The sequence below is a fragment of the Gymnoscopelus braueri genome (genome assembly GCF_963280865.1).
Source record: "Gymnoscopelus braueri genome assembly, chromosome: 23".
NCBI lineage: Eukaryota > Metazoa > Chordata > Actinopteri > Myctophiformes > Myctophidae > Gymnoscopelus > Gymnoscopelus braueri.
Genome location: NC_137625.1, coordinates 25,503,623 through 25,515,883, shown reverse-complemented (window position 1 = coordinate 25,515,883; position 12,261 = coordinate 25,503,623). Strand labels below are relative to the sequence as shown.

The 12,261-nt window shown below is 41.3% G+C and overlaps 1 protein-coding gene across 1 annotated transcript in view; it reads right to left on the bottom strand.

The window, feature by feature from the left end:
* LOC308079464 (ras-related and estrogen-regulated growth inhibitor) overlaps positions 1 to 12,261 on the bottom strand; it is a 40,970-nt gene that overhangs the window by 14,550 nt on the left and 14,159 nt on the right. The window contains exon 3 of the mRNA XM_080420981.1: positions 602 to 658. Coding sequence (XP_080277107.1) covers positions 602 to 658 — 57 coding nt within the window. The remainder of the gene's footprint in view (positions 1 to 601; positions 659 to 12,261) is intronic.

Sequence of the window (12,261 nt, the reverse complement as noted above, 5' to 3'; positions counted from 1 at the left end):
GGTTCCTGGCATGAAAAAAGGTTGAAAACCACTGGTTTAAATGTCAAACCGGTACCCCCAAAATGACCCGCTCTCTTTGTGCTTAAACCCTTTGGAGTCAAGTTGCACCGATGTATTTCCATATTAGTCCTACAGTAAATTCCACCTCCAGAGACCCAGGCATACAGTAGTGTATGCCAGGAAACGTAATACTTAAGATTTCTGGTGTGAATGATTCCTGTGTGAGGGCAGAGGCTGCTTTATATCCTTTATCCTCCACTTTAAATCACTGACTAGGCGGTGATTTAGCAGTCGACAAAAGGTCTTATCTGCCAGTCCCAGACAGGAAATGAAACCGTATGATATGATATGGTGAATGACGGTAATCTATCCTGTTGTTGAATGATAATAAGAGCGATATCAACTTTAAGTTGTTCACATTTGTGTCAGCACCAAATCACCACTCAAATATGATGCCGTGATAAGGGATGAAAAAAGTGCTGTGGAACCAAATTGGGTTCCGGTGCTGAAATACGTTAGCTTTTTGGATATCTAGTTCTGCTTCAACCTCATTACTATAGAAGTGCTGTATGCGAGTAGTCAGAGGCAGGGTCTGTCTTACCGAGTGTTGGATCATATTCCCAGATGAAGCGTCTTGTTAGTAACCTCACCACCAAAGCTGTAGATTAAGAGACAGAGAGCGAGAGAGAGAGAGAGAGAAAGAGAGATAACCCATTAATAGACCAATACAAAACAGCATAGCAATAACTGAGAAGATAAATAATTTGATTAGCTCTTCAGAAGATTGGATTCGTTATGGTTATGACCGATAATGAGTAAATCACCTGCGGTCAATGTGATACGACTTGGAACGCTGATTCAATCAAGGATGTATTTAAAGCTCCATTGTGGTGGTATGTGGTGGAATTATAATAACAAAGCTGTCGTTTCAAAACAAGCCAGCTCTCTCCTGGGGCAACTTCCGCTTTCTCTCCATTCAAACTTAATGCTCGCCCAGTAGAGTCTAGACTGCGGCGGCCCAAAGCAAAACAAACTTAAAGTAGTGCAGTTAGAAGTACCCTCGCACTGGAAAACAACACCATAACGCAGTAGTGACATTCAGGGGTTGCCACTGGTACAAAAAGAATGCAGGGAGTACAATGCTGCAAGTAAGAAGTAATGTTAAATCTCTTCACAACAACTTCTAAATGATTACAGGCTGTTAGTGCAGATGCATGATTAGGGACCCCAGGTCCAGGAGACACACATCTCATTTGAATAGCAGGCACGACATCTCTGAATGCCTGCTAGACAAAACATCTGGTCAACAAGCTCATAAAGTTACCCTTCACACAGCACTCTTTCCCAAACAGTGGGTCGGGACTCGGGACCCATGTTTGGCTCACGGAACAATTTTTATGGGTCGCGGGAGTAAATATCCACTTTCCTACATTTAAAACAATAGAGAGTATGCACATGCGTCACTTTTCCACTGGGACACGCCCCCCTCATCTAGACTGAGTGGCAAAACATTGAGCAGCATGGAGCGTTGGAGTTTGGAAGCGCTCGTTGGAAATCACTCAACGATCCTGCGTACCACCTGTTTCCCAATCTGGGAACCCATCGCCAAATAAAAAGGAAAAACCTACTCTTTCACTTGGCTCTGGGGGGAGCTAAATGGAGCACCTGTGCGCAAGGAAACCGGGGTTTTTGGTCTGCCCTCACAGCGCTCCACTTCCGGTGGTGCGCTTATGTTTTCATTCCTACAAACAATATTTCTACACGGAACACTAACACCACTTCTCCCAGAGAACATGGATCGTTTTGGTTATAAGCCCACTTGTTTCTATGATGAAAGAGCAAGTTAATATGTGAATATCTTTCCGTGGTTTTGTCTGCTCCGAGGTCGCTATTGTTAAATGAGTTTCGGTTTGTTTTCAGTGGGAAGCGAGAACAGACAGTAAATCCCACCCACTACATTTGATTGGGTAAAGCGCGGACTGCTTCCTGATCTGAAGGCACGCCCACTTGTAGGCCAGTGCGTACACGTTATGACGAACCCCCCCGACAGATTCAAGCGGAGAGCAGAATCTGTTCTTGAGAGATTACCCGTTTCTAAATGTCACATAATGCAGGAGGCAGCAGGACGTTGCGTTATTGAAAACGAGCGCTTCCAAACTCTGACACTTAGAAAAAGAATCACCTGCACAGAATTTACTGACAGAAAGTAGCTCATAACATGTCTATGGTGGATTTTTATTAAACTTTGCAGATAGAAAGAGGATAATTCAAGCTTTCAGAACAGCTGCAATGTTGGTGAGTTTAACGTTGTTTGATACAATCAGATAGGACTTTTCGGTTTGGATGTATGGGCTGTCAAGGCCAGAAAGTATTTTTTTGCCACTCAGTAGGCGTTCCCGCATAACTTCCGGGTACGATGATGTCACGCGCATAGCCTCTATATCTACATTATATTAAGATTTTGACACTATGACAGGCCCATGTGAAACATTTGGGGCAGAGGTTCTGCTCTGGCATCCAGGGAGTGTATGTTCAAAGTTTTGTTGTAATCAAGCCAATGGTGCCAGAGATTAGCTGTCCACAGATGCGCGCGCACACACACACACACACACACACACACACATACCTCCAAAAAGTTAGTGACACCCACAGTCACGAAACTAGAGGGAGCGTAAACAACGATCTGGTACCACCCACCCATAAAAGAAACATGGGCAAATTCTCCTTCTACAGCACGGCCACCAAGGTATGGAATAGTCTAACCCCATCCCTCAAAAAATGCAGTTCGCTGGGCTCTTTAAAACAGCCCTAAAAAAATCTTCTTTCTGGAGGCCATAAGAGGAGGTAGTACCAGTTTCCCGGTAGACAGACGACCCCCCTCCCCTTTTTCTTGTATATATATATATATTATTATTTTTTCATGCTTCTTTTGTACATAGTGGTATTTTTTCTCTGTATTTTTATGTTGATATTTGAACTGTTTGGTTGGTACTATATATGTCTATGAAATTTATTCAAGGACCCCAACGGAAACAAGTCTGCAAGGACTTTTTTGGTCGGACCTTTTAGACAAAAGTATTGTAAATGTAACTGTGTTGTTTTACATTCTTTTGCCTAATACAAATTTCAATCAATCAATCAATCAAACGTACGTATGTATTCAATCAGTCTAACATGGTTAAAATGGAGTTTGAAGTTACGATGGGTGTATATTTTTGCTCTAATGACACAATGACAGGTTGCCCTATAGAAGCAAATATCTGCTCTTCCTGCCGATTATGTTTCTTGTTAATAGGCCACGCACTCCCTCTGTGCCTACTTCACTACATTATAATGATTTGTTATCAGTCCCCCGTAATTCAAAACCCATTACCACAGTGTAATCCAATTTCAATACCCAGGAGTAGAATTGCTACCCTCCAAACCCACTGGAACTGGAAGAGGTCCATGTCTGGGTTTTCACAACAGCATTCTACACACCCTCCACAGCACTCAGCTTCCACCTAACGCTCATTAAGGTGGAGGATGACAGGTAGAGACAAGCCCTTGCCCGCTAGTCTCACTGCAAGGTCATTAATCAGTCGTCCACGTCTTGACTCCCTTGGTCCTCCATTATCCACCCAAAAAAGGCAAAGCTAATGGGACGTAGCGTAGCCTGTGAAGCTGTCAACAGAGCGCCACACAAGGTCCCATAATGTCGACACAAAAGCCACAAAGACAAGCTCATTTCTCAAAAAACAGACCTCCCCTAAACTCCATTACTAACCCAGAGTGAGCTAAGTTCATCTTGAGAATGGAAAATAGGTTAAAAAAATATTCTTTAGTCAAAAAGCGAACAAGTAGCCGTGTCCAAGGGCAAGCAAGAGCTTGTTGCGCCTCGGTGTGTTTGTTGTGTATTTTGCTGACACTAGACCTAGACCTGTTTATGTTTTCAGCCCCGCATAATGTTCTCTACAGGATCTGTCATGTGCCTGAGTGACTTCCAATGGGCCTAAGAGGTTCACTTGAGGTATCCGTTTCCTCACGTCCAGAGACATAGTGCCACTGCGTTATAAAACGGGACGGGAAAGAAAGTCCATCTTGGCCACAGGCCTGTTTTCTGTTCAGAATAATCAGCCACTGCAAGGAAAAGGAAAAGCTATTATGTCAAAGAGGATGTCTTTTACGGTACCACATTTAACCCATTAAGACCTGAAAAGGCCTAAAAAAAAAAAATCTAAATATTTTGTAGAATCGGAACCTCAGGTCTTAATGGGTTAATAAGAGCTTGTGACTAAATAATAATGACTTTGCATCACCTTTTTTTTCTCCATTTCCTGAAAAGTAACAGTTTTTCTACCCACACAGCGACAAAATGACTGTGCACTTCTTCAGGCAAAGCCTTCCGTCATTGGCTGAAGAATGCCTGTAACATCATGCCTTTCAAGTCCTTGCTTTGTTTACTTTGCCCTTTGCTTCTTGGCAAGACGCACATTTTCTAATGTGCTTTAAGTGTGTTCAAGCAGGCGATCTGTGTCATGCAACTTTCAATTAGTCTTTTGAGTGTCCTCAAAGCAGAACAGCAGCACATATTTTGTCATTGTGCTGGGTTGAATTAGTGAGATTCTTTGTATCTCCCTTTTAGCCTAAATGACCACTCAACATACAGTACATAACAGTAGGCATTAACCACTTAAGCCCCATACACACGTCTTACAACAAATTGCAAAACATAGCCATCTATTCTACAAGCATTGTGATGCGTTGTGAGCTTGCAGCTCTGTTATTTTCACTATAAAAAACAGAAACATTTTGATACATTTTGAAAATGTGCCCAGAATTGGAATTTGGGATACCAGGGTTAATGTACTTAAACAAGACAAATGTGTGTTGATATGATGACCATATCTTTTGAACTGAAATGACCAAGAAGTTGTTTAATCCAATATCTGAACTGTGGCTTAAGTAATCATGGAAACTTAACAAGTCAAAATCAGCACAAGAACGGACCTCGTCTCGCGGAATCCAATGGGAGACAATTGCCAAAATCTCCTTTTGTTCAAGGTGAACTAATTCCATTAAAAAGGCTTTATGTTGGACTAATAAGAAACAAAGCAAGTGCAATTAGCGGCGCCCAGGGTCTTGTTCTGTGGTGGTGCCATGTTACTCATTGAACAGACACTATTGATCCCCGTAGACCGCAGACGGACACCCATGGCTCTTTGGTTTCCCATCTGCCTTCCTGGGCAACAAACAAACACACCACTTTAACTGGCTGGGAAATAGACTGGTCTCCGAGCTGCACTGACGCAGTGAAGTCTTTGGGTCATTGTTTAGTTGTCATATCATATCATGTCACACAATTTGGCTTTGCTAAATGAAATTGGTTGGATTTAAAGATCGTTAACTACAGCCGAATGAATGGTCCCTCTGCAGGAAACGAGTTCCGTAGTGGAATTTTTATATATCTGATTTAGACTATTTATGTAACTTAATTTTGGTTATTGGTGTCATAGGAGCTGTGTTGAATAGTTGCACGTCTGGTGGCGGGGGATGTTCACATGGTTTCCAGGCTCCTACAGTAGGTGAATCATTGGCTGGATACGCCGTTTATGGTTTTATGACATTTCTGTGGGTGCAGATGCACAGGATCACCGCTGTGTTCCCATGTAACCGTGCTGACGGACGAGAACGATCTCTCTATCGGTACTTAGAATTTGGATGGAAACATCGTTCCCTTGATAAAGAAAAATAAATGAAAATGTAACTTTGAAAGCTGTCAAATTGATCAGTTCTCTCCAGATATGCTGTAAAAGGCCTTGTGGATCATGCTGCTTCATGGCAGTGGTTATTTATATGTGATTTAGGAGCAAGTTAATCTGCTCTGTATGTGGATAAAACTGGATTTGAAGAAATAGTACTTTATACTGTTGTAATCTTTTAGTGTTATATATGAAGTTTACCACTTTTTGAATGTATTAGTAGAGAGCTGGGTAAGAGGCCTTGTCAGATACAGGGTGACAGAAGGACAGAGTCAGAGGCGGGAAAGTTTGCAGCCTGCTGCAAACTGACACTCTAAACTCTCACCCAGTCCGCTCAGTAACGTAATGTCATACCTGGAGTTGTGAAAGACTCATTGCAAAATACACGGACCACCACAGTAATAAGAACCTAGACACACGAGTTAAGATGCATGACTTGTGACACAGCACAACATAGATTCGGACATTAGGATATCCCAGCCTAAAGTCAACAGGTTACTTATAGACAAGAACTGGCAAATGTAAGACAGGGGTGCCCGGTTTGACCAGTCAATGTGACATGGACTTGGAGAGGTCAAAGCTCTCAGATGGGTAAATTGTTCTATGAATAACGTTAATGAATGTACTTGGATTACACTGTGACGACATTCATCTCATGTATAAAGACACCCTGAATCCTGTGAAATGCTAGGCAGACCTGCAGCGGTCTGCTTCAGCTTGTGTTATTGGCTTATGTATGGCTGACTATTTGAATAAACTAATATGTGATTATATTCGTCGTTGTCTGTCGTAACTTTGATTAATAAGTTAACACATTCTATAACCTCTTAAAAGCAGCGTTGTTGGAAGCCTTTGATTGATACAATAGAAATGATCAACAATACTAATCCAGTTTACTAAATAAACATTGTCTCAAATAGGGGAGTAATGCATTAAAATATGGATTTGGAGACCTTTCTATTTAACATCTTCATTCTTCATAGCAACTTGATAACCAGAATAATTGTTGGTGTGTTTCAGTGGTGATACTGTAGAAGCAACCCTTATAATAATAACAATAATACATGCAATTTGTACAGCACTTTTCTAGATGCTGAGAGTCGCTGTTCAAAACAAGGCAATAAAGAAAGCAAGTCTTGGACGAGCTGTAAACAAATTAGCTGCAAAAATACTCTTAATACATCCTGTGAACAGGAGGTCAAGTCTCTGTGACCCAGTCTCAGCGTCTGGCTGAAGGTTTCCCAGAGTTCCTTTCACCACCAGACACTCTCCGGGGCATGTCGGTATTCCCCCACAAAGCCCCTCGGGGATTGTTTGATGGACACTTGACCATATTTCTAAGTACAAGTAGCTAAGTGTGCAATAGGGACTGTGGGGGGTCACCACAGGGCCAGAGGCAATATCCAAAGTCCTTCTTTTGCCAAAATATTATTTTTCTAAATGGGACTGAGTCAGTCATTCCCATCCTCTCAGCCCCTTTCTAGATCAGGTTACGTCATGTTTCAGCATTGCCCAATTAGCTAATTATATAGCCTAGCTATGAGAGCAATATTTTTGCATGACTCTGCACTTTTCTTCTCCATGTCTGTCTGCCCATTACCAGCTCAAGAACTCTGCTGAGTAAATGTGCAAATAAATGCATTTTCAGAGAAAATAATGAGAGACATTGTTATTCTGAGAACATCATCTTACCCCTTTCTATCACAAAATGCATCAGTGATATCATTCATATAGTTGATGCCTAGATCGTGCATTCATACTGGTTGATGCTGGTTGATTTGTGGTGAAAAATAAACCTTGTTCTGAATACAAATTGTGTCTCTTTATCACTGTGTAATATTCACATTCATGTGGATGTATTCATGACACAAACTCCAGTTCAAAACAATGTGTTTTGGGGCGACTTAAAGGGATACTTCACTTTCACATAAAATAAACATTAAAAATATATATAAAAAAATGAAAGAAGTTATGGCAAAATAAAGGCCCCCTCACACATTAGTAGGACACTCTAATGCGTGAGGGGGCCATGAATTTTCCATAACTTTTTTCATTTATTTTTTATATATTTTTTAAATGTTTCCCCGGCCCTAAAGTGAAGTATCCCTTTAACCACGAAAACAAAGCCAAAGTTCTAACTATACCATGAGATAATTAAAAAGTCATGTTTTAAAATAGTAAAGTGAAAAGAAAATATTTAGTGCTGAACGGTTGGCATGAATGTGACATATTTCTTTCATTCTATTACACACCAGTACCATCAGTAGCTTTGCATCGTTTAAAATAGAACTGATAAATTACAGCCATTGCTTCAAACCATGGCATAATGTCACAACACTGTAGATAAGCATAATGCTTTATTTCATTTAACAATGCCATGAATCACAGTGTGTCCCATGACAGCGCCGGTGGTGAAAGTTAATGCCTCATTCTAAATACCAGTGACTGTGAGAGATGCCTTCAGTCAAGTCCTGGCACAGGCTATCATTTAAAATTTCTGTTTGTTTTAGCGTGCAGTAAATACTATTCCGCTTGACAAAATGGCAGTTTGGCTGCTTGATTGGTTTCCCCGCCTCAGGGCAGAGCCTAACATAAATCAGACTACAATTAAACCAACATCAAGCAATGCAGCCAGTCTCTCCTTTCTTGACTCTGAAGATATCGAAACAATGACTCTCCAAGCAGTGGTGGAAAAAGTACTCAAATGTTTTACTTAAGTAAACGTATCAATACTGCAATTTAGAAGTACTCTGTTACAAGTAAAAGTCCGGAATTCAAAATGTACTTGAGTAAAAGTACAAAAGTATTGGTATCAAAATGTACTAAAGTACCAAAAGTAAAAGTACGAAAATATTTGAAAATAGCAGATCTACAAGCTCACAACACGTCGCGATGCGACGCGTTGTGAGCTTGTAGATCTGCTATTTTCAAATAGCCTCTGTATAAAATAGGGCTAAAGTGGTTAATGTATGTTTTATAAAGTAATAATTTATATCTGCAAAGTAACTAGTAACTAAAGTTGTCAAATAATTGTAGTGGAGTAAAAGTACAATATTTGCCTCTGAGATGTAGTGGAGTAGAAGTAAAAGTATTGAAAATTAGAAATACTCCAGTAAAGTAAAAGTAACTCAAAATTGTACTTGTGTACAGTACTTGAGTAAATGTACTTTGTTACACCACTGTCTCCAAGTCAGTAACACTAAAAGCGTTTTGCCACAATCACAAATAGCTTCATTGGAATATTTTATACTGGTGCTAATGCTATCAAAGACATTCTTGGAATCTTTTATACTGTTGCTAATGCCTGCTTGTTTCATCTGAAGAATTACAGAAGAAACTGAAAGGCACTCTGATGAAATTGGAAACTTTACAGATTAATTGGTTTGGTATTTATTAACAACGTTACATCAAAGTAAACCCATAAATCCTGTGATCATAAACTCACAGAGTCGATCTTGCTTTCCTTGCCAGTAGTCACTGCGGTGACTATACCGCAGTGGTCTGTATATACTAATCGTTGACATCTATCAAGCGGCACGCCTCTGGCGTCATCTTCCCCGTTCGCAGCGTGTGTTTGGAGAAGAGCTCAATTTAACCCCTTCAATCTGGGAACGCATCGCTGTGTCATTTTAGATTTTTAGCTATAACCATTATTTTATACTTTGGGCTATTCAAACATAGCAGATCTACAAGCTCATAGAAGTGCCGCGCTACGGGCTTGTAGATCTGCTATTTTTGACAAATCTTGAACATTTGTGTTGAATACATATCTTTTTTTGAAACAACATTTTTAACTAAAATCTTTGCTTCTGGGGGGTCCCTGGAACAACATGTTTTGATGGGGATCAGCGGCCAAAAACATATCATTTTAGGGGTCCTTGACGAGAAAAAGTTTTGAGCACCGCTGGTATAGCAACAATAGTTTTTCAGAAAAATGAATAAATTTGTTGAGACATTTGACAGTTACAAATATATATTCAAAGATTTTTCACTCGGTGCCACGCTACGAGCTTGTAGATCTGCTATTTTTGAATAGCCAAATAAATCTAAAATGACACATGTGTTCCTGAATTGAACGGGTTAATTAGGATACTCCATGTGACCAGATAAGCATGTCGAGAAGGTTATGAACCCCACCAAATCTTGGGTTGAGGTAAAGCTTCAGAGGAAGACACATAACCTCTATGAGCAGGTTGGTGCCTTGCATGGTTACCTCTGCCGTCGGTTGTATGAATGTTTTGAATGGGTGACTGTTATGCAAAATGTAAAGCACTTCTGGAGAAAGGCGCTATAAATGCATCTCCTCGCAGATTGAGTTCAGTATGACAACAATATACTGTACACTCCACCTTGCCCACAAACCATTAACCCATTAACGCCTGAGGTTACGATTCTACAAAATGTCGTTTAAATCCTAACAGTTTGCTGAAAAACGTGTTACTATATCAGTGGTTCTCAAACTTTTTCATGTCAAGGACCCCCCAAAATTATATGTATTTGGCTGCGGACCCCCCCCCCCCCCCAGCTGAAAATATTTTGTTCCAGGGACCCCCAGAAGCAAAGTATTTTTCCTTTAAAAATATTTATATTCAAAGATTTGCACAAATTGCACAGATCTACAAGCTCATAGCGCGGCACTCGGTAGCTATATCTGCTGTTTTTGAATAGCCAAAGTATAAAATAATGGTTTAGGTGGTTACACAGATGCGTTCCCGGTTTGAATGGGTTAATATGGATATCCTTTTGTTTGGCGGAAGCAGGTCACTGTATATCAAGTTTACTTTGACTGACGGAGAGTTCCCAAAAGCAGGTACGGCAAAGCGTGGCTACACTTTGAACGTGTCCCCGCGAACCCAGACACAACGAGGGGCCGGGCATGGGAGGGGCTCTCTCGCCTCAGGGGCCTGCGGCCCTGCAAAGTGGGACAGCAGGGAGGCTATGATTTCACACATCTCTAAAAAAGGTGCAAACGACGGAGGCTGGGGGGGGTTGTGGAGCAGGGCCCTGGGAAGGGCATTACGTTTCTGATATGGCGTCCATTCTCCCTTATAATTTAGTCACCTTAACAATGGCCCTCCACGCGGCCCCATGCGTAGTAACCCCGATAGGCTGAAATGCTGTAGGTGGAAGTAGCAGGTCACTGGGTCACTCTCTAATCTTGTGCGTTAATGTTAACCACTTTCAACCTGGTGTCCCCATTTTTTTTCAAAAATTAGGGAAAATAGCAGATCTACAATCTCACGTGGCGCATCAGCCATTGTCGCTGTTGTACAACACCATCATACACCCACAAAACTGAGTATCTATGGCGTATAGCGTTAGCAACACATGCGTTAGCAAAAAATACAACTTGAGCCAGAGGAATTATGCCTGTGTTCATGCCAATTTGACCATCCATGGGCATGACAATAACGTCAATAACACTTTCTTAAAAATAAGCTACGTCTCGATAGACTACAGGGAAATGCTTAATGGATGCATTAAGAAATTTTTATCCCCAGACTATGCTGGCAATGGAAGAGCTGTCGGGAGATTACCAACGGTGACTCACTTTGCCGACCGGAGGATCACGGCGGTATTGAAAACCCACAGAGCGTGGGTGAGGGATGGATAATGCCTTGGGGACTGAGGCGCTTGTGGATCTAAAAATAATGCAACAGGAGAAGTAAGAAATGCACGAGTGGAGCCCAACCCGCCTGTGACATATTTTTTGTGTGTGGGCAGCGCAATGGCTGGATGAATTTGCCAGGTCAATAGAAGCATTGGAAGGGAGGATTCTAAATGAGGCGGATGGCCTTTAGAAAACCTCTAATAGATAAGGTGAGTGGACAATAGGATGCTCTGAGGTGGAGATAAAATGCGTTCAGAGAGTGGGTGGAAAAATAGGAAGGGTGGGGGCTGTATTATGCTGATGGAATCCAGGTACTCTGAAAATTCAATAAAACCTGGTGTGTAGCAAGTACCAAGGGGTTGATTATGTTTGCCCTCAAACTATAAAGTACCGTTATAACATCACTGCTGAATCATTAGATGCAGCGTTGCTGCTTGATGCAAACATACAATTCAAGCTTTTATCACCTGAGAAATTGATTTTCCTTGTAATGATCAAAACATTATACAATGGCTATATTTTCTCTGCACTGCAATTCAGAGGCTGTTCATTCAGCTGTGAATGCTGGTCAAACTAAAGTATAACCATTCCCCTGCCACCTATAGCACACTCTCAGTCTCCTCGAACTATTATTCATTATTCATTTCCTGTCAGCGCTCCTTTTGTTTTGTACCCTTTTGACTAAATAAATGTCCATCTCCTCCTACACCCACCGCCCTCTGTTGCACAACTCTAGTCAGTAATCATGCAGATGAGTGAAAGCCATTACGGAGAGTCCGACGCTGACGGAACAAAGGAGGTGAACGTGGCAATTCTGCCTGCCGGCGAAAATATGTGTCATTTCTAGGGATGTAACCGTGTTTTAAGGTATAGTGTTACATCTCTAGTCATTTCATAACCTGTATCAAT